Source organism: Alosa pseudoharengus, unplaced genomic scaffold (genome assembly GCF_046254945.1).
Source record: "Alosa pseudoharengus isolate Yale_2024_CS ecotype anadromous, Long Island Sound unplaced genomic scaffold, YU_APseudo_1.1 YU_APseudo_1.1_scf_8, whole genome shotgun sequence".
Classification (NCBI taxonomy): domain Eukaryota; kingdom Metazoa; phylum Chordata; class Actinopteri; order Clupeiformes; family Clupeidae; genus Alosa; species Alosa pseudoharengus.
This window is the reverse complement of record NW_027468870.1, coordinates 39,801,787-39,823,366: the sequence shown is the minus strand read 5'-3', so window position 1 is coordinate 39,823,366 and position 21,580 is coordinate 39,801,787. Positions and strand designations below refer to the sequence as shown.

General features: G+C 39.3%; 2 protein-coding genes across 2 annotated transcripts in view; one reads left to right on the top strand and one right to left on the bottom strand.

The window, feature by feature from the left end:
• ccdc197 (coiled-coil domain containing 197) overlaps window positions 1-3,322 on the top strand; it is a 49,893-nt gene extending 46,571 nt beyond the window's left edge. The window contains exons 9-10 of the mRNA XM_076275012.1: window positions 1,630-1,746; window positions 1,843-3,322. Coding sequence (XP_076131127.1) covers window positions 1,630-1,746; window positions 1,843-1,995 — 270 coding nt within the window. The 3' untranslated portion in view covers window positions 1,996-3,322. The remainder of the gene's footprint in view (window positions 1-1,629; window positions 1,747-1,842) is intronic.
• A 5,948-nt stretch (window positions 3,323-9,270) lies between these two features.
• serpina10b (serpin peptidase inhibitor, clade A (alpha-1 antiproteinase, antitrypsin), member 10b) lies at window positions 9,271-16,351 on the bottom strand. Its single transcript, XM_076275007.1, has 4 exons — window positions 15,760-16,351; window positions 12,798-13,071; window positions 12,517-12,664; window positions 9,271-9,462 (listed from the first exon to the last, which is right to left on the bottom strand). The coding sequence occupies exons 1-4, from the start codon at window positions 16,349-16,351 to the stop codon at window positions 9,271-9,273; spliced, it is 1,206 nt and encodes a 401-aa protein (XP_076131122.1).
• Window positions 16,352-21,580: the final 5,229 nt, after the last annotated feature.

The following is a 21,580-nucleotide window of genomic DNA, read 5'->3' as shown; positions in this document are numbered from 1 at the left end:
AACAACGTGGATTTCGGTGCCTCATTTCGGTGCTTAAATAGCGTTTTTTTATTTTATTTTTTTATACGAGGCATCACTGCATGTCATGCACCATCTCTAACGTCTTGCTCTGATAGCAACACATCCAGATACAGTTAGCTAACATAAACACTGGATGCACCACATAGACGAGTGGACAGTGTTTGACAGCTTGCGTGAGCCCAAGTAGCTTACTTAAGCGTTATTGCGAGCTCCTATCAAAATCTAGCAGTGGGCCTAACTACACACAAGCAAAAGGCTATGAAACAACATCAACAGTAGCCTATACGTTACACAATATCCTTGCTAATGCGCTAACTGGCATTTATTTGAAATGTTATCAGCAAAGTTGTAAGGTGAAAACTTTATTTCACGGTGTGTTCTAAACAACATAATGGCATGATATTAATCTTTCATGTGCATGAGGCCCATATAGCATCACAATGAATATGAAGATCATGTTAAAAGTTAGCTGACAAAAACATAAATATGTAGGTTACATACCTGATGTCACTGAGCTGTCAAAGAGGCTACGAAACCATCTCCGTATGTTATCGCTAATTAAACTCAGCTGACTGGTGTTAGCGCAAAGCCATAGTTGCTGTTAAAATGCCTACTAGGGAATCTAAACACTTCCACACCGACATGTAGCCTAACATGTTAAAAACTATTGCGTGTTATGGGTTAAGACATGAAATGTCTTGAAGCATTTGGGAACACACTGAATTAACTGGAAAGTAGAGTCCCTATTAGATTAGCTTGCTTGCAAATGCCATTGTCCATGACCTGGCAGTTCTATGGCAAGCGGTTTTAACATACCTTATGGCAAACCGCCTACACTGGGTAAACTTGAAAGCGAGCTTACCATTGTGTGTGCATGCATGGCAAGCCGTTTTAACATTTAAATGTATTATTCGTAGGAGCAATGAGATATTGATAGCAAATTGAATATAACAGTTCAATTTCATGTTCAAATTTGTCTTATCAATAAAAAAAAGCAATTCATGCTTTAGACCATTTTAATTTAAAACATTTTAAAAACAAAGTACCGGTTCAGGCACCGTTTCGGCACCGGCACCGTTCGGTATCGATCTAAATCGATAAGTATCGATTTAGCGCCGGTATCGGATAAAACCCAAACGATACCCAACCCTACACAGTCCCCGTCAGCTGCAACTAGGTAGTCCGGGATCTGTTGTAGGGACTGGTGCATAACCGTGTTGTCCTTGTTTCCATCCATACTCAAGTACATCTAGTGATGGATTAAGGAAAGTCCCCTGTGACTAATTTTACACAATTCTATATCAAATCAAACTTCCTACTTGATATCTCTTCTGAATCTTAGTAATCTAGACTAGTTGCTAGTCATATAATTGTCCACTTTTAAAGTGTTTCCTTATAGTATCCTTATATTATATATATTTCTAAACATATTTTGGGTTCACAAAAATTATTTTGTGTGAATAATAATCATTATTGTGATTATCTCACACATTTTCATAATGTCTGCTTTCTTCTTGTGCTAGTCATTTTTTTCATGCCATTAACTAGAAGTACACTTGTTTTTTGTCTGAATTAATGTCAGAGGTCCCTTTCTCTGATCTCTTGCAGGTTGAGGAAGTGGGAAGCCTCCTGATTGCTGTCAGGAACCTTGGAGAACAGTGTTATCTACCACATTATGGTCTTCTTGAGGAAATAGATGTGCTAGATATGATAGACATGATAAAGGTGGAGTAATCTCCAGTTAAGCTTGTTTGAATGAATTTGAACAGAATGTTTGAACTTGTAAAATCTGTAATATCCTCTTTTTAATTTTTGTTACAGGAGCACTTGCTGGGAATAGCAGATATGGAGGAAAGAGTCACACTCCTTGTAGAATCAGATTTACAGGTAATCAGTAGCTCTGCAGTTGGCACAGAGAAAGGATCACAAAGAATAAAGAAAAAAAAATCCACCAAAACAGTGATGACAAATTGACAATTGATGACAAAAAACACTGCCAAGCACATTCATAATGCTGAAGGGACATTTTAATGAAACATGACACAATGTGAGGATATTGGAGATGTTTGTCTTTCAATATGGGTAATTTCACAATTACAGTAGGGTGAGTGTTAGGCCAAATGTTCGTCAAACATGAATTTTTAATGATAGCTAAAGTGATTGAACTTGTGTAGCAGTTGCAATACCCTCCAAAAGTGACAAAATAACTCAACATTTTTCTATTTACATGTTTTGACTGGTATAATTACAATGTGGACGTTTTCTTATGTGCGTGAAGCTGTAAAGGGGGTTACATAAGCTTTTTTATTGTAGTCTAGTAAGCCTAATTTTGCCGTTATAAACAACCACAACCAAAATTAATAATATAGCTTAAATCAATACATTATATACTTGTGTACATTAATATTCTAGATTTTACTTTACTATCATGACAATCAAATGAAAGTGAGTGTGACACAGCTGGATTGCAGAATATGTCGTGAAATCAGGTAGATATGGGCTCTGGTTAGTTCAGTTACATCAGCTGCACGAGTCCGGACATCCTCCTGGCAGAGCACCTAGCTTCTGCGGTGTGTCTCATTGTGATGGAAAATAAGCGATCTCCAGACAGGTTGTCTCTTGTGATAGAAAATAAGCGGTCTCTGTGGGGATTTTGTTTTGTCTCAGAATTTCCAAAATATATAGTTTTCAAAACTGTATACATCATACAGGCTGCTAAGAAGAGCACGTAGGTCAAGAGAGAGAGAGAGTTGTGAACAGAATTGTGGCCAGCCTCACCCATCACAATTATATATTTAATATATAATATACTGTATATATTGTAACAGTTATAATTTTAAGATGAAGAAGAGCTTGCCAAGTTCAAAGAAGGTTGCTGCGAGTATTCTAACCTTGTTTGCATATATCGGAGCCTAGCGACATGCAGTGCATCCAACAGTACATAAAGTACATAACTTTACATAAAGTCATCATCCACAGCACTTGTGCAGATGCCTGGATGAACAACCGTCAAGCCAAATTAATCATCCATATTCTCTCCTGATTTCCCTCCAGTGATTAATGTACACTACATGGGCAGAAATGCGACAATGGAAGAAGGTTTAATTTTGAGCTTTTAGGAACAATTCACTTACCTTTATTGTGAAACTACCCATATAACACTACATAATATTTTATCTTAATCTTCTATACAATTTTCTGTATACAGATCCCTTTTAAGCACTTGTAACATATAACAGACTTGCCACAAAAGTCTTTTTGTTTTACATGATATATGAATAAAGTAACTTGTAGGAATGCATCTTTACTGAATGTTTTTTTTTTTTGTCTGTTAATGTCATTGTCACTGGAAAGATAATTTTACTATTTGTGCATTCACCATTTCCTATTCAAGAAGCAACCGATTTAAGGATTTGCACAGATATTCGAATAACAGCCGTTGAATAAAAGTTCCACGGAAGCCAAAAGTACCACGGAAGCATAGCATAGCATAGAAGTTATGGTACCATAGTATGCTACCATGGTAGAAGTTCTACCACCACATTAGCTACTGTTAATTACAGTCTTATTATTATTATTATTATTATTATTATCATCATTATCATTATTATTATTATTATTACAGTGCATTCTTTTTCTTATTACAGTGCATGAAAATGCACTATACTGTTCTTCCAAGTCTTCTTCTCATTATTATTCCACTAACCACTTTTTCCGTACGCTATTAAACTTGAACCGTTTAAATTTTGTTCAAACTTTGTCACGTAGGTCTTCAAATGGACCAGGTTAGCATATATTTCCATTTTTGTAACCTTCATACTTTTTGAGATATTAACAAAAAAAGCTTATTTTCACCATAGACTTTCATGGCACCTTCCATCCAACTGTCTCTCATCCATCCACTACGAACCATTCATTCATCCATTAAACTATCTGTCTATCAACATCCATTAACTATCTACTTATACACATTCATTAAACCAGTGGTCCCCAAACTACGGCCCGCGGGCCGGGTACGGCTTGCCACCTCATTTTGGGTGGCCCCCCAAAACATGTCCGTGGTATATAGCATCTGCCCCGCAAGGGAGTACGACCTCGTCAAACTATAACCTCCGTAATTTCCCCATTCATTCTCTATGGCGAGTCTTAACAGTACACATGTAATAGCCTTTTTGTCCACTGGTGGTTGTTTTGGCCCTGTTTTGCGTTTGCCATCGAAAACTAAATGAAATGTAGGCCTACCTGCAAACATGTAAGAGGCCTATGCTGACTTCATCAGTGCTCAAAGTATTCTTAAAGTTTATCAATTAATTGTTAATAACTAACTAACTTCAATTCAAGTCATATTTCTGGGACTTTCTGGGATAATTATTTCTATTTTTTATTCACTCGTTCAAATGTTCATACAAATTCACAATTCACAAATTTCTCATGAGTGAAAGTTAGAATGGTGGTGTCAAATGTTTTTGCCAGCACTTCATAAAACTCTCATAGTTTGAGTTATTTGAATTATTTGTAGGATATTACTTGTTCACGACATGAGCTGTGTATGCAAAGACACAGAGTTCAGAATTCACACATTTTGAATAAAATATACTTTTGGGACTCCCTGCTAATACTTTTGGGAATGCTAAAGTCTTTTTATCAGTATTATTTCATTTGAGCTACATTTTACACTGATATGGCATGATGGCAACATAAACACAGCTAACAATGGTATTAAATTGCAGTAGCCTATGATTAAATGTATTGGAATATTCAACTAAGATAGACTGCTGTTGTTCACAGCACTAAGCTATTTATGGTTACTGGTCTCTTAGAGCCAGGCATAGTGAGCTGGCCCTCGGAAGAAAAAGTTTGGGGACCACTGCATTAAACTATCTGTCTATCAACATCCATTAAACCATGTCAACCTAGTAACCACCATAGTTACCAACATAGCCATAGCACCCAGCATAGCAACCACTTTTTTAGAATATCAACCACCATATCCTAGCACATATCACACCCTAGCAACTATCTCAATTACCATAGCAATACTGATACAAGGCTCCTTCCATCTAGATTTCTCTGCATCCATCTACTTCAAACCTAGCCTAGAAATCTAGACGCACCCTAGCGGCAGCAAATTACATTTGCTTCCAGGGCTAGTCTAGTAACTCTCCGTTGGCTTGTGAGCTTGAAAAATTAAACTTCTATCAGGCCAATCAAATCGTGTATAGAGTCGTTAGGCGGGCTTAACATAATGATTGATGGCAGAGTTGCAACGGTTTGGCTTGAATTCCCTGCTACTTGAAAACAAAGAAGATGGATGTTGCTGTTGGCCAACAGTGTGACACGAGTTAAGCTTGTTTTAAGTTGGCAAAAGTTTGAACTAGCCAAATAGCTCCGCTGGTGGGAAAACGCATGGGACTCAGCGCTGTCCTATTGCGTGCAGAGGGAATTTGAAAGACAACCGATTATCCCGCCCCTCGGACTGAGCACTGCGAACGGTGAGTGCCCAGACCCTACATTTTAATGTGGGTCTGGCTTGTCATGCTACTTCAAACCAGTCACCCATCCATTACACTATCTGTCTATCAACATCAATCTAACATCCTATCCAACATCCAACTACTAAAATAATGTCAAACATGATGACCCAGTAACCAGCATAGCAACCACTTATTTAACATAGCAACCACCATATCTACCCTAGCAACCATCCCAATTACCCTTACAACAACCTAGCAACCACCACCATAATGTCAACCTAGGAACCACCATAGCAACCAACATGATTATCCAAGCAACCAGCATAGCAACCGCTTTATTTTGTATGGCAACCACCATATGTAGTCTAGCAAGAACCTAGTTGTTACTATGCTATAAAAAGTGGTTGCTATGTTGGTTGCTAGGGTACTTGAGATGGTTGCTAGGGTTATTCTAGGGTAGATATGGTGGTTGCTATGCTAAATAAAGCAGTTGTTATGCTGGTTGGTAGGGTATTTTAGATGGTGGCTAGGGTGTTGCATTTTTAGATTAGAATGTTGCTAACACAATAAACAGTGGATCTGAGATATGTTTGTGCTTTCTTTGCTGTGGTATTTGGGTGTGTAGCCTACACAATGCATAGAATGATATAAAATTGAGATGTATAGTTGCTAGGTTACAGGGACGCTGGCGAGACATGCCGTTTCGTCTGGCATCATGTTTTTGTTTGTTTTTATGTAATGTTTGTAATTTTATGTAACTAGTGCAGTGCCTGTTCAAACATGCCATTCCTGAAGAAAACCCGTAGCCCAATTACATGCCCACAGGTATACCTGCTTTAAAAATAGGATGATAGGGAAACATCATTCCAGCTAAGCATTCAATAATGAATACTAAATATTATAATATATTAGCCTATAATTAATGTGGCCTCTAATAAATGTGTAATACATTTAGGCATGGCTGCATGTGACATTTCTACAGATCAGAATGACATAAGCCTAACAACTGTTTTGAGTTAAAGGAGAATTCCGGTGTGATATTGACCTAAAGTGTATTGAAACATGATGCCGAGTGTGAACGTATGTCTCATAGCCCATCTCGGCTTGTCCCCTGCACTCCAAAATCTGGCGCTAGTTAGCCGATGCTACCAACAGCTTTTTCAATGGTGGTGCTTCGGCATCAGGCTAGCCATGCAAATAAATCACTGTTTTACACCATTTACGAGGCTCAATGTATCTCCACACTTCATTGGTAGACTTCCGAGGGCCCTGACATTTAAAACGAGACATTGAGAACTTTGAAAAAGCACTGGTATTGCACATACTTCTATACCCGTGTTTGTTGGCGTGTTGTTGCAAAATCCGCGTACTATCATCAAAGTGAGACCTAGCCACACAATAGACATGTGGTGGAGCTCCCCTGAAACTGGTCCCCTTGGAAACAGTGCGGTGCAGCGATAAACGTCCTACATAAATAAGCATATTTTAAAATATGCATTCAAAAATCTTCAAAATCGAGATTGCACACCTTTGTGCCACGCGCATGCCACATACGAAATCTTAGGTCAGTCTGACAAACGGTCAGCGAGATATGCGTGCCACAGACATTAGGACAGACACACAGACACTTCTTGCTTTATAGATAGATGGATCAGACAGTTGGACGTTGAGTTGCTCTACATCAACCTCCTATTCCATGCTGACCAAGTCTTGGAACTGGTATCTAATGCCAAGGCCTCGTCCAACAAACTGGACCCAATGCCGACCACCCTTGTGAAGGCATGTCTCCCACAATATGCCACACAATGGCCAACATAATCAACAAGTCACTGGAGAGTGGAGTGGCTGACTATGGCCTCATTTAGTATCATCCTCCTGGACCTCTCTGCAGCCTTTGACAGTTTCTCTCACACCATCCTCCTGAACCACCGCTCTGAATTCATTGGGCTCACTGGCACAGCACTTTCCTGGTTCCGGTCCTATCTCTCTCCGCCCCGGCACCAGTTAAACATGGTGTGCCCCAGGGATCAGTGCTTGGCTCCCTTATTTTCACCATTTACATGCTGCCTCTTGGCCAGATTATGGACAGTCAACATGGACTCAGCTTCCACTGCTATGCTGATGACACACAAACCATATATGTAGCTCCCGCCCATGTCACTTGTCAACTGCCTGTAAGAAATAAAATCCTGGATGTCCACAAACCTAATAAGGACCTATTTAGACCGCAAGTGTGGCGACTGAGTGTCAGCTGTGTTACCTGTTCGTTTTGATTCTAGCGCCTATGTTAACAGGTTAGAGCGTGCACACTGCCTGCATAACACGCAAGTTTCAGGGGTGGCTCGAGCCACACTGAAAATGCGTGCATGCTAGAAATAGGACCCACGTGACAGTGACATGCATGACCTACGACCCTGTGAATCCCAGCAGCACCGCCAGCTTGGGCTCCTTCTTGACTGCCTGTCTGGACCAAAGGACTTCCGCTACCAGGGCTCCAGTAGATCCCTGGCAACCTGTTGAGAGGTTGTCTCTCCCTGGCACTCGGTGCCTGTTATTCCCTCAGTAACAGGTATGTTGGAGGGCTCAAACAAAAGCTGCATTGCCATTGAGATCACATAGAAAGGAGCTGGCTCAAGGGTTATAAAAGTATTTTGTTGTGTTTAGTTGTATAATGAAAGCACGTTTTTTATAGCTATCCATATTTATCATTTTGGTAACTATAACAAGCTATTTGACAGCACCACTAAACATATCGGAGGTGCTTAATGTTGAGTTACTCCAGTCTAGATTTTTTGATGTTAATCACTCCTATGATCTATTGCTATTGTCTATCCAAAGTAAGGTGCTGTTTCAAAGTTAACTGATGGTCAAATCAACCAAAACTCTGATATTGTTTGCACCTCAAGTGATCTGTGACGTAAGCTTGTGTGAAAGAATGTCCCCAGCATTCGGTGCTGTTATGTCCTCCTGGCACTCTGCTATCACAGACCATGGTGGCAGATTTTCTGTCTCTGAAAAGGTAGCCACTCCTTTTCACCAACCCTCCTGTAATTTTTGCTAGTGGATTGAGAATCCGGTTAGTTGATTTTTGTTTAGTTTTGTCTGAAGTGTTCTTGTTTTCTATTTGTCGGCTCACTCCTTTTTTTCAAACTGTAAATAAATCTGCACTCTCCAGCAAAATCCATGTTTGCTTGCTGTGTCTTTCACCCCCTCACCTCAGTGAAGTCCTTGTAACATCCTGTGTGGACCAGCTTCCAGCTTCCAAGGTAATTCTGAGGGCAAACAAACTTGTAATAGGGAGAATCACTCTGTAGCCCTAGCCTTGCCAGCCTAGAACCAGCCTAACGACTTGCTTGCCAACATGCTCTAGAATCACAAATTGCTTTATGGCAATTGTGCAATTGTATGAAATCGTGTAGTAGTACATTGTCAGTTGACATACAGTACATCTCTTTGCCAGTTTGTCAATAAATCCACATGTACATTACAGTATGTGTCCAGGAGGAAGGGTGCTAGGTAAGAATGGAAATTATGACCATTGTGTAAAACATACTCACAACTGTAGGGGGAGCCAGTAGCACGACAAAAACCCTAAACTGCATTGGATACCTTTAAGCCTGTCAAGCAGTATAGCTGAAGAAACTCTAACCAAGCTGACAAGTCATGAATTAGCGCTCAAAAGCATTAAAAATTCAATGCAGTGTATTTCTATTTAAGAGAATTCTGTTTAATTACATTTTAATATGTAGTTACACTAAAAAAAAATACAAAAAGATCAACATTTAGAAGGGTCTATCACTCTGCCCATGAACAGTAGGCTATTTGTGCTCTCATGATAAATAAAGAAAAAGAAAGGTCGGTTGATGATGAAGGTATGAGGCAGAGAAAAAGCAGTGATACCCACAGTCGTGGCTGCTGCAGCCGTGGTGCCCTTCTCATCAACCTCAATCACAGCTTTGTGCAACACCTACACAAAAACACACAAGATTACAGTTAATTCTTATTTTTCCCAATACAAATACAATTACAATTAACTTTGAATCAGTTTAACCAGTTTCCTTTTTCCTATGACAAAGCTATTGTCATATTAAAATGTGTTATGTTGGATTATGACTTCGAAAGTTGAAACTGAAGGTGCAGTCGGTAAACTCCAGTGTCCAAACGAGGTGATTATAACGGATTTTCCCTATTTAACAATGTAGCCTCATTCATAAGGTAACGTCAGGAAATATGCCACCATATGACACTTTAATGGGAAAAAACATAAAGCCACATTAAGCACCGAATTTGATACTCCAATGTTCATTTGTAATATTCTGTGTGACAGACTTACGTCAAGGGCAGAAGGCTGGAAAGTGCTTAGTTGTGCGCTTTTTTTTTTTTACTTATGCACCCTTGCACTAATTGAGAATTTGCCCCAAAATGAGTAGTCTGATCACTCACTATTGGTAAACCTTTCCAACTCTCACATCTCAACGGACAGTGGTGGAAGAAGCACTGAAACTCAGTACTTAAGTAAAAATACAAATAACCAGATAAATATTTACTCTAATAAAAGTAGAAGTACCACAATGACAACTCTACTTAAGTAAAAGCAAAAAAGTACCTGCTTTTAAATGTACTTAAGTAAAAGTACTTTTATAATGATTTATTCTTTAAATGTCTATATTCTAATGAACAAAAAACAGTATGGGCTGTGGGATTTTAATGAAGTTAGTTTTAGGTTAATTTTAGGCTAATGTAATTGTGCTTACCACCAGGGTGATCTGCAGAGTTAAATATCATTAAGCAAAACCAACAAAGAAGACTATAAATGGTATAAAGGTTATACGTGCGGGTGCTGCTGCTCAAAGTAAAGGTGCCTTATGCTGCAGTTGGAAGAAGCGTACCTGATTGCAGGGCCGGAGTGGGACACTTAAAGTACATCACATGCCTACAACTACACTATCTGTATCTGTATGGGATGCATCTTTACAGGATAGTTTACATAGGAATAGCCTCCCCTGGGCTAATAAAAAAGTGGTATAGCCTATAGTAATAATCATCCTGTTGCTGGCAATGGAATCATGTAATAAGCAGTTGCTAATTTGATATTTTTGATTGTTCTTACATGAGAACTTTGGCAGACTGGTAGCTACCTATGCATCAGAGTGGAATCTGGAAATACCGGTAATTTCATTCATAAACTTCAGGAGAAAAGAATATGACTTGAATACACACCAATTCCAGGCCATTTTATTTCTGCGCATATAGCGTAGCCTACTAGGCAAAATAGCTTCTAGGCTACCACATAACATGTAAATGCACATCAAAAGAGGAGACCCAAGGTCTAACTACAACCAAGGAGCAGGACCGGAGCACACAAAGCTTTAAGTGATTTTTAATTAGTGCAAACCGACTAACGTTTCAACGTCCATGTGTCTTCTTCAGAGTCTTGAAAAATAATTTAAAAATGTGTGTGCTCTGGTCCTGCTCCTTGGTCCTAGTTAGACCTTGGGTCTCCTCTTTTGACTTCTGTGTCCTGTTCCGTGAGCACCAACCAGGCTGAAGCGCAAGTGACCCCCTTCTAGTTGTAAATTCACATGTTAATGCACCTGTAAATTTAAACCCTACTGTAGTTTTTCTCAACAGGGCTACTTGCTCACTAAAACTGAACATTAGATCTTCAATGGGAGGAGGGCCCAACACACATTTTAATGCTTTTCAAGGGCTTATTATTGCAGACATAGACTTGGTTGCGACTTCTGAACAGTTTTTGTGAGTGCTACTTTGTTAATATTTGAGAAACTGCGAGTAAACCAAAGACTGCTGAAATGCCGCGAGGCCGCAGCACATGCACTTCAGAAACGTTAACTGACTTAGAACCCAACTTCACTGGTGAGATAAAGGTGTGCTGGTCAGGTAGGCATTTTGGCGGAAAAAATGCAACGGAACATATTGTAGAAATGTAGTGGAGTAGAAAGTAGCCTATAGTCAGATACTGTAACTGCTGCAAAACTGCTGCAAAAGTCAAAAGTATGCACTATTGATTCTAGGCCTACATTAAAGTCTACCGTAAAGTACAGATTATGTGGAAAATGTTCTTAAGTAGCCTACAGTAACAAAGTATTTGGATACATTCCACCACTGTCGACGGGCGTAGACTTTGTGCTAACTTTGAAATCATTAGACCAGCCCAACCAATCACATTGATCAGGGATTCATAACGTTACTTCGGTAACACTTTACTTGACAGTATCGACATAAGAGTGACATGACACTGTCATGAACACATGATACTGTCATGACACATGAACCCTAATCCTATAGCCCCAATCCTAACCCTAAACCTAACCCTAACTTGTTATGACAAAAAACAAATGTCACTTAATATCAGAAGAGTTATGTCATAAACGTTTATGACTTGTTTATGACATATTCATGACAGTGTCATGTCACTCTTAGGTCGACACTGTCACGTAAAGTGTAACCGTTACTTCTTACTTTGCCTAAACTTTGCAAACTGACAATAAACAGCACTGGCAGTCAGGAAACAATGTATGCGGGCCTTTGGTATAAATACACGTACACATTCTTCTGGTTACAATTTATTATGTTTGCAGGCTTTGCTACTACCGTTTACCATAGCCACTTTTGATTTCGACTATAGAGTCATCCCCTCTTGTTGCAGACTGGGCAGGGGGACAAAAGCGTTTCCATAACCGAGCTGAGCAATGGACATGTTAGCGAACTATGGTGTTCCAGACTAGTATCTCCCTGAAAGGAGATCTAGGTGGGTGTGGCCAGGCTAATTCTGCTATGCTATGACTGCTATTCTGACATGACATTTTTAAGTGTGGTCCATAAAATGCCTTTAGATTTGGTTTTCTTGTTTTGTCTTACACAATAGGCACCCCCCAAACATGTAATTAAATCAAAATGTTTACACTGCTATTTTAGGTGTAAAATGATTTAAATATATTATTTCCATATTGTTCCCTGTGTGATATGAAAAGCATCAACACATTTTGAATGAACACACCTCTGACACTTTCAGTCCAGGACTTTTACTCAGTCCTGTTAGGTTTGCAGTGTCTTGAAAGATATTTGTAATACCAAGCTCTGGGAGTATTTTTTGCACAGTGTATGACTGTTCCATCTTGAATTTGGGCAGGTGAATCTCAAGTTTCCTTGCAAGAGACAAGAAAGAATTAAGGTTTGAAATATCAGGAGCTTTGCAAATGTTGTAAAATTCCTTCTTAAAACATTATTTTAACCATGTCATAGTGTATTTATCGTAGATAAAAGTTATATTTCACTTACGTTTTCTTCAGATTTTGTGTCCAGTGAATGAACCTTGCGGCTGTAATTTCTTCGTCAACCTCAGTATAGTCAGTATCAGTGTCAGGTAGAACAATAAGCATGGCTGAACCACCCACATAGGGAAGATGTAACACCTTGACTTTCAATTCCTTGTCATATGTCATGTAAAATTTATCATCTTTAAACATCATGGGCACCTGGACAATGTTGTACTTGTCAACATAGAAGCGTGCATTTTCTGTGTTATTTGGGTTAAAAGGAAGTTCCCAGGTACCTTTGCAATGTAAAAATAGCAATAGGACAGAAAAAAAATCAAATTTTGCAGATGTTAAAAGTATTTACCATGAGGAAGGCAATTTTAACCTAATATATTTCTTTCTAACTAGCATCTAGAAATAAAAGGAACAAATCTATTTGCCTTATTCATCCGATGGCCATTGTAAGCCAGAACGAGGCTACTGGGTACACTTGCCTTCACACTTCAAGCCAGCAGATGGCGGTAATACACTCCGTTTGCCCAAAAAAAAAACTCACAGAGGAAGACTTTACTCTGACCAGGGGTTAGCATTTGGCCGTTGACATTTTTCAATAGCCTAATACAGCCAGTCCAAAGCATTTAGGGATCATTATCATGTGTGTCATGTGTAGGCTAAAGTGAATCCTTACTCAATATTGACTTGCCGTGTTTATTATATTATCACATTTGCAGTGTTGGGAAAGTTCACTTTCTACATGAACTAGTTCAGTTCAGTTCACAATTTTTTTAATGAACTAGTTCAGTTCATCATTCAACATTTTGAACTAAATTCACAGTTCCAAAAATACTAGTTTATAGTTCTTTTTTTCCATAATGTTGCTGTGAGCTATTGTTTTTCAAAAGTATTCCCATACCCTATATAGAACCTCAGACAGCAAATATTTTATCAGCAATATTCTATTAAGTCTATGAAAGCTGGGCTTCCACTTTACTAAAAGGCTGCAGGTCTGTACCAGTACCACCAAGTTGTCCAGCTGCAAGTGGGAGATGACAACAGAGCCGCTACTGTGCGCAGTTAAAGGACAATTCCGGCGCAAATCAACCTAGGGGTTGATAACACGTGTGTACCGAGTTCGTCCGTTCTCTGGGATATGTTTTCATGCTAATCGAACGTGACCAGTTTTACCACAAACCGCTAATAAGCGTTTAAAGAGATACCAGGCAAGCCTGATGCTTTTTCTCTACGAAGCTCCCCCTACCGTCTGTACATGTCGATACGTGTGCGAGCCCTCGCTCGGTCTGAAGCTCTTCCTTTTCTTTGTATCTTCCATCAAGGGTTTTCGCTGCTTATTCACCGGCTCTGCCATTATACACACGTTTGCAACAATCACTAGCGTTTCGTTAGCCTGCCTCTGTGCTGGGGATGCAGGATGTAAACTGATCCTGCTTCTCGCGATGTCTGAGACTTTGTGAGACTGAAGGTCGGCGGGTAGGATACACCGAACTTGCAAGTGGGATATTCTTCCTACAGGCAGAAGGGGCGGGCGAGAGAGCCTTCATTCACCCCGTAATGAGTCATTTAACCATATACTGACTTACGAAGATGATTAATTAACACGAAAACGTTGCCTGGTGTCCCTTTAAGTCTAGTCCGCTAGTTTAACGTTGGACTGGAGCAACGCAAGCTGAACTGTCACGTGACTGTTTTCCCAAGATGGCGCCCGCTTGTATACATGTACTGTACTGTTGCTAAACTATCTTTTTAATACATTGTCTGTACACTTACAAAGTTCTCAATGCTTCGGTTTACATGTAGGGCCCCTCATTATGCTACCATGGAAGTGTGGTGCTATTTTGAGCCTTGTTAGTGGTATAGAAATAGCGATTTCTTTTTACTTTGCGTGTGCCCCGAAGACTAGCGTTAAACGCTTATTAGCGGTTTGTGGTAAAACTGGTCACGTTCGATTAGCATGAAAACATATCAAGAACAATAACAAGAACAGACAAACTCGGTACACGTGTTATTAACACCTAGGTTCATTTTGCGCCGGAATTGTCCTTTAATGGGATTTGGGTCGAGGATCTGTCTTGACTGTCTCTTGATTTTTTATTTGCTTGCACATACCTTGAAAGGCTAGCCGGGTGCTTCAGTTCAATGTGTCGTTTCAGGTTTGCTGTCGATGACTTAAATGCGGATTTTCTTTTTGAAAGCCGATGGGCACAGAAATGTAAGATTTTTCCCATCCTCACCGATCTTGTCATAAAACTCGTTTTAATGAACGCAGGCAGCGGTGCGACACTGGTGGCTGGTGTTGCCAGATTGGGTGTTTTTTCCGCTACACATTAATGCCTGTTTACGGTGTGTTTTAGCCAGGTTTTCGCCTGGAAGGCTCTTATCAGAAATCTGGCACCCTATTGAACGAAGTTAAACTGAGAGAGCGTGCCGTTCACACATACCAGAATGAACGAGTTCACAGTAACGTTCATCAGGCAGGAATACAGTATGTTCAGTTCACGTTTGCCAGTTCACGTTCGCCCGAACAACTTATTTTCCTCTGAGAGAATATCCAATCTGCATCAACGACACACCGTTGTACCTTTTTTTTTTGCAGTTTGCAAACAGAGTGCATTACCGCCATCTGCTGGACTAAGGTGTGATGGCAAGTGTACCCAGTAGCCTCATTCTGGCCTACAATGGCTGCCGGATGAATAAGGCAAATTGCTTTAAAGGTACTATGTGGTAGATTTCTAGATTTAAATGTTGAAAATTACCCAGAAATAACCATTTTGACGTACTGTCAAATAATACTACTATAATACCTGAGTGTGTATCAAACAATGCAAATCAATTAAAGAATGCCATGGTGAATGTCGATGCATTTAAAACAACTTGAGTCCTGTAGACTTACACATAGCCCCTTTAAAGCTTCATTCAAAAGTGAAGATATGGTAACAACTGAACAGCATTTATAGGCGATATCTTACCTTTGAAGAAAATTGTATTGATAAGCATGAGTTTTGTGAAAGGTTCAATTGATGACACCATTTCCTTCACCTTATTTCCTGTCTGCTTCCTCACATACTCATTTATGGTAGCCATGCTAACTTTTGGGTCTGCAAAGTCCACATTGTTGATGTCGGCCCCAAAGAACTTTTTTATCTGCTCACTGAAGGCCATTTCAATCTCAAAGTCCTGTCCCACAAATAGGGCTGTGCTTTGGTGGAACATTAATGCATCATCTTGGGTTATGTTCCTTTGGAGATGCTGGAAAAGTTCAGGTATAAGACTACTTGTGCCTTGGTGTTCTAACAGATCCAAGTTTAGTCCTTTAAGAATCTGATCTCGGGTAGAGCCACGAGCACCCAGGGAGAGGGAGGTGAACACGGTGGACAAACAGAGTGGTGAGAAGAAAATGTTGTTATCATGGTAGCTAGAGATCTTCCGGTACAGGTCCATGGCAAAATCCATATTTTTAAATGTAAGGTGTGTGATATTAGGTGAAGGCTTCTCCTGAACCAAGAGGCAAGGGGTGAGCAAGACTGTCCAAACCACGAGGAAGAGTACTGTTGTCATCATTGTTGCTTGTACAAATTACCTTTAAATGCATTGAAAATATATATTTTTTAATCTACACATATTATGGTTAAGGGATTTCGCAGATGCTTTTAGCGACATACAAATAAAAAGAATACAATAGTTAAAATTAACGATGACCAATTTTAAAATGTTGGTAAGACTACATTAGGGAGAATAACAATAATAAACTATTCCAATTTAATCAATATCATAATGAAAATAAACAAACAAATACTGTAATATACAAACTATAATTCATAAGAAACGCTTACTTAACTAAGTGCACGTATGCATAGTATGACCTTCAAAGAATAAATTGAATCTCTTTCAGAAAACATTGCTCATGCAAATCTCAGCGCCCATGATGTTAGATTTGTTTTTATGATACATATATTTTATATCAGTGCTTAAACCCATAAAACATTATTCTCAGACACTTACCGTTTGCTGCCTTGACAGATTCCTGTGACAAATTGCCAAACAGACAGAACATTCTCTGTTTGGAGAGACAAAGTACAAGTGTGTTTTTGGGGTTGTTCATTAACAGAGTTGTATTAAGTGTGTAATTCTGGAATAATTTGAACCCAGGGTCTTTTTCACCAAGTCGAACACCCCCTCAAGAGTTAGATTATGTTGATCGAATGGGTGCCGACAAAGATCCTTGATTACTATTTAACCCTCTCTGGTACCGAGTTTGACTGGCTTTAGCACTTACAATCCAAATGGCTAACAGTGAAAGCAGGCGCGTAGCAAGCGTGGGGGATGTGGGTGTTATAACGTACACACTTTTGCTGGAACACGATTCTATCCCCCACACTTTTTGACAGATTAAAATGAAAGTAAAATATGGAAATAAACGCTCCCGTAAAGAGTTGGAACCGTATCTACCATAACGCACACACAGAGATACACAAATAGGTCTGTTGATTTGATTGAACGGTCATCCAGCCAATCACATCAAGTTAGCCAGTGAAGAACCAGAGCCGCTCTGATCAAATTCAAAGTGTGCGTCTTTCAAGGCTGTGCTGCTGCTTGGGTCTGCATTATAACGTCTGCAGTGAGCAGATTTCAGGTTGAATTGAAATGATAATTGTTACCGCATTATGCTAATTTAGTAAACCAAAATTCACTGTCTGACTGACAGTTTTTGTCACAATGTAGAAATGCAGGGAGTCAAAGTGAAAGCGGGGGTGCGCGCACCAAGGCACTGTTTCTGCAAAAAGACCTTTGGCTACTGTTCTCAGAGCATTATGCTTTATCTGTCTATGATCTGCAGCTTTTCTCAAACTGGGCCTCCTCAACAATTAACACAGCCGCGAAATTAAGTTATGCCCGGTGCTTCACACGTCTGATCATTTGCAGCAAGATGGTATGGATCCGCGGACGAAAAAAAAAAACTAGGCTAAAAGTTTCCCCAATCAGAAATACTTATTCATTTGGTGTCATCAACTGTATAGAAATAGCCCAGTCAGCACACATACGTCTCCAAGACGTTTGGAAAATATCTGAACAGCTTAATTACATCGCGTTCCATTTAGAACGTCTTATTTGATCTGATCACAAACGTCGGCGGCATTTCACTGTCAGTGTGTGTCGTAGTGCTACATCTATCGTAATATCTTAAATACGATCGCGTTCCATTTAGAACATCTTATTTTGATCTTAACGGCGGCGTCAAGATTTGAGTTCTACATCTGAGAACTAAGATTTCCTAGCCTAGAAATCTAGACGCACCCTAGCGGCGGCAAATTAATTTGCTCAGCCTGTACGTCTAGTAGCAAACCATAGGGATTTCTATTGGCTTAACACTGTGGATGTTCTCCTATAGCAGCGCTCTATTTCGTTAGAGTCTCAAGGCGGGCTTAACAGGATAACAAAAGTCCTGTGAAGGTGAACAACAAGGAAGGTGGCTATGGCGAACAAAGAGCGGTTGTTTGAATCGGCGTTGGCGTCAACTTTGGAGGAGTTGGACTTGTGCTTTTCTTTGAAAGTTGAGCAACACAATGCACTTAAGTCATTCCTTTCGAAGGATGTATTTGCCGTTTTGCCTACCGGATACGGATATGGTCGTAGCGCTGGCCTATTGCATGCCTAGGCAGTTTGAAAGACAATTCTCTGCCCGCCCCTTGGATTAAGCGAGGTGAATGATTCGATGCCAGACTATACATTTCAATGATATAGGATGGCCCGCCAGGCTAAAGATTTCCAGCATGTAGAACTCAAATAGAACGCTTATGAGCGCTCATGCAAAGTGTGCGTCCCTGCAGCAAGTGAAACTGGAGGTAACGTGGGCTAGAAGCAACAATAGTTTAAACAACAACGTGGCTTTCTGTAACTATCAATGGAAAAAGCATAGAAACTGCTAATTATAATCTTTTTGAATTTGAGCTTACAAGTTCTGTCACTATTCTGTGTCATTTACATTTATTTAATAGATAGTCCTATTAGTGATACCTCGAAATTAGGCTGCTGTCTGTTAGGCAATTTATTGTAGCCTGCTAACCCATATGCACAAAACATAATTTCTGAAATGATTTCTTGATTTATAACATGAGATATGTCTCCAGGTAGGGTATAGTGTCAAATAGTGAAGTGAAAGCAGGTAGATCATGTAGGCCTACATGTCACATGAGCCACACATATAAGGGGCACTGCTTCTTCTGTCCTCCCAAACAGCATTAAAATGGTGTGTTTAGCAATCAGAATAGACCTTTATCTCGACACAATAGAACGTCGGAAGTACCAGTGAAGCAGTGTGCCGCCCTTTCCGGTAGAGTCAAACTAACTAACTAAGGGACACCAGGCAACGTTTTCGTGTTAATTACTCATCTTCGTAAGTCGGTATGGTTAAATGACTCGTTACAGGGCGAATGAAGAACCTCTCGCCCGCCCCTTATACTGCCTGTAGGAAGAATATCCCGCTTGCAAGTTCAGTGTATTGTACCCGCCGACCGAAGCAGGATCAGTTTACAGCACAGAGGCAGGCTAAGGAAACGCTAGAGATGTGTATATATGTGTATAGACGTGTGTATAATGGCAGAGCCGGCGAAGAAGCAGCGAAAACCCTTGACGGAAGACACAAAGAAAAGGAAAAGAGCTTCAGACCGAGCGAGGGGGAGTTTCGTAGAGAAAAAGCATCAGGCTTGCCTGGTGTCCCTTTAATTATGGCGAGTGTTCACCTGTCCCATACAAAAATGTGATATATGGCAATATATGAACATATATGTCAAATAACAGGGACTTATAATTTTACTTATATGGGCATATATGTGATTCAAATATTTATGTCAAACATATATTCAAAGCTATATGTCCATACATGCATACAAAATATTTTAATTTCCCATATAAGATGCTATATATCTTCATATACTAGATCCAATTATTTGTTTTCCAAATATATGGAGAAGTTTATGTGTGAATATGTGACAGACTTATATGTAGTCTCTATGTATGGTGGCATACATATCCATACACTAGATTCCACTACTTATTTTCTAAATATATGGAGAACTTTATGTGTGAATATGTGGCAGACATATTTGTAGTCTCCATATATGGTGGCATACATATCCATACACTAGATTACATTACTTATTTTCCAAATGGAGAACAGTGTGAATATATTTGTTTATGTCTTGGCGTCACAGATATGGTGTCGACTATGCTGCCTTATGTGTCAATGTTTTGTGTGGAGTGCTTTGGGTTGCACTATGTGCATGAAAAATGTGTGAGGCCAAAGCTACTTTAAATATAACGGATGATTATCGCATCTTGATATGCGCATGCGCACACAGCAATACCCATCCCCCACCCTGGACTGACATTTGAACTCCAACCACTGTGACTTTCAACCGTCACTTTTTGTCATGCATCTGACTGTGTAAGCTGTACAAACTCTGCTGTCATCATATCCAAGGTAAGAAAGCCTTTAGTAAACGGGAATTAGTTAGAAAATATTTTTATAATGTAATGTTAACCAAATCCGTTTGTTAACAGTCTAACCATCATGTTAGAATTAGCTAACGTTAATGTTATCGATTAGCTATCGATAATGTTAGCGAGGTAATATTGCTAACGTTAGCGATGTTAGCTGTTAATGTTAACTTTTCCATTAACTAACTTTACCATTATGTGGAATATCTAGAATGGTAGTTAACATCATATCCAACAACAAGCCTGTCTGAGATGTCGTTATGAATATAAGTTTTAGTTTGAATAAAATATAAGGTGTGAGTAAGTTAGCTAACCTAGCTATAGCAGCTAACTTATATTTAAAGTGGCTGCTAATAACCATGCAGGCTAACGTGAATGTTAGTAGGCCTAAATGGATCTAGTTTGTGAAGGGTAGTGTTAAGCCATCCTTACAACAGAAGACTTTGAAGATTTGGGAAAGATTCTTGAAAGATCGTCTTTTGAGTAAAGCTTGAATGTTGCATTAGTTAAAAGACTCCAATCTTTCAAGAATCTTTCCCAAATCTTGTCAAAGTATTCTGATGTATGGATCATTAGGCTACATGTTCTTCATCTCATAGCCCTTATTTAAGCTTACTTGTGCCAAGGTGTGTGTTTATTAAAGATCCATGTGAAGGTCGTAGTGCTTCAGTGATGGTCTTTTCATGTTCTGTGTGTTTTACAGCATATTAATCTTCTCTGTTCCCTGTTTGCAGGTGGTGATTTGTGAGGACTGCTGCCCTGAGAACACTGAGTGCATCATATGCCAAATCAATGTGTGCCACTTCCATAAAGGGGAAAAAAGTTTCTACCTGGAGAGTGTACTCACTGTTTGTGTGGAAAAACTAAACTTTAATAAAAGGTTAAACAAATATTTTGTGTGTTTTCTTTGGAACATCAACAATGTTATATTTCTGATACATATATTGTGACATATTTCTATAAATGTGACATAGCAGAACATTACATATATTACCTTATATGCATACACATAATATATTTACCTTATATGAGTGCAAATATATGTCCATAGACCTATATTTGCAATATATTGGTATCCCTAGTATGCGTACAAATACATAACTTATCATATATTAACATATATGCAACTGACATATATTTGTAATATATTTGTATATCTGGGAAAATATATGTGACATATATAAAAACGGCCAATTTTGCTATATTTTGAAATATATGTGACACGTATGTGTATATATGTGACTTATATGTGTGAGGCATACATTGACATATACATCATATATGTGATTTACA

Excerpts from the sequence above, each read along its gene's own strand:
- serpina10b (XM_076275007.1), bottom strand. The coding sequence starts at position 16,351 with ATGATGACAACAGTACTCTTCCTCGTGGTTTGGACAGTCTTGCTCACC. Across the intron at positions 13,072-15,759 it reads CAATACAATTTTCTTCAAAG|GTACCTGGGAACTTCCTTTT; the intron begins GTAAGATATCGC and ends TACATTGCAAAG. Across the intron at positions 12,665-12,797 it reads ACACAAAATCTGAAGAAAAC|GAAACTTGAGATTCACCTGC; the intron begins GTAAGTGAAATA and ends GTCTCTTGCAAG.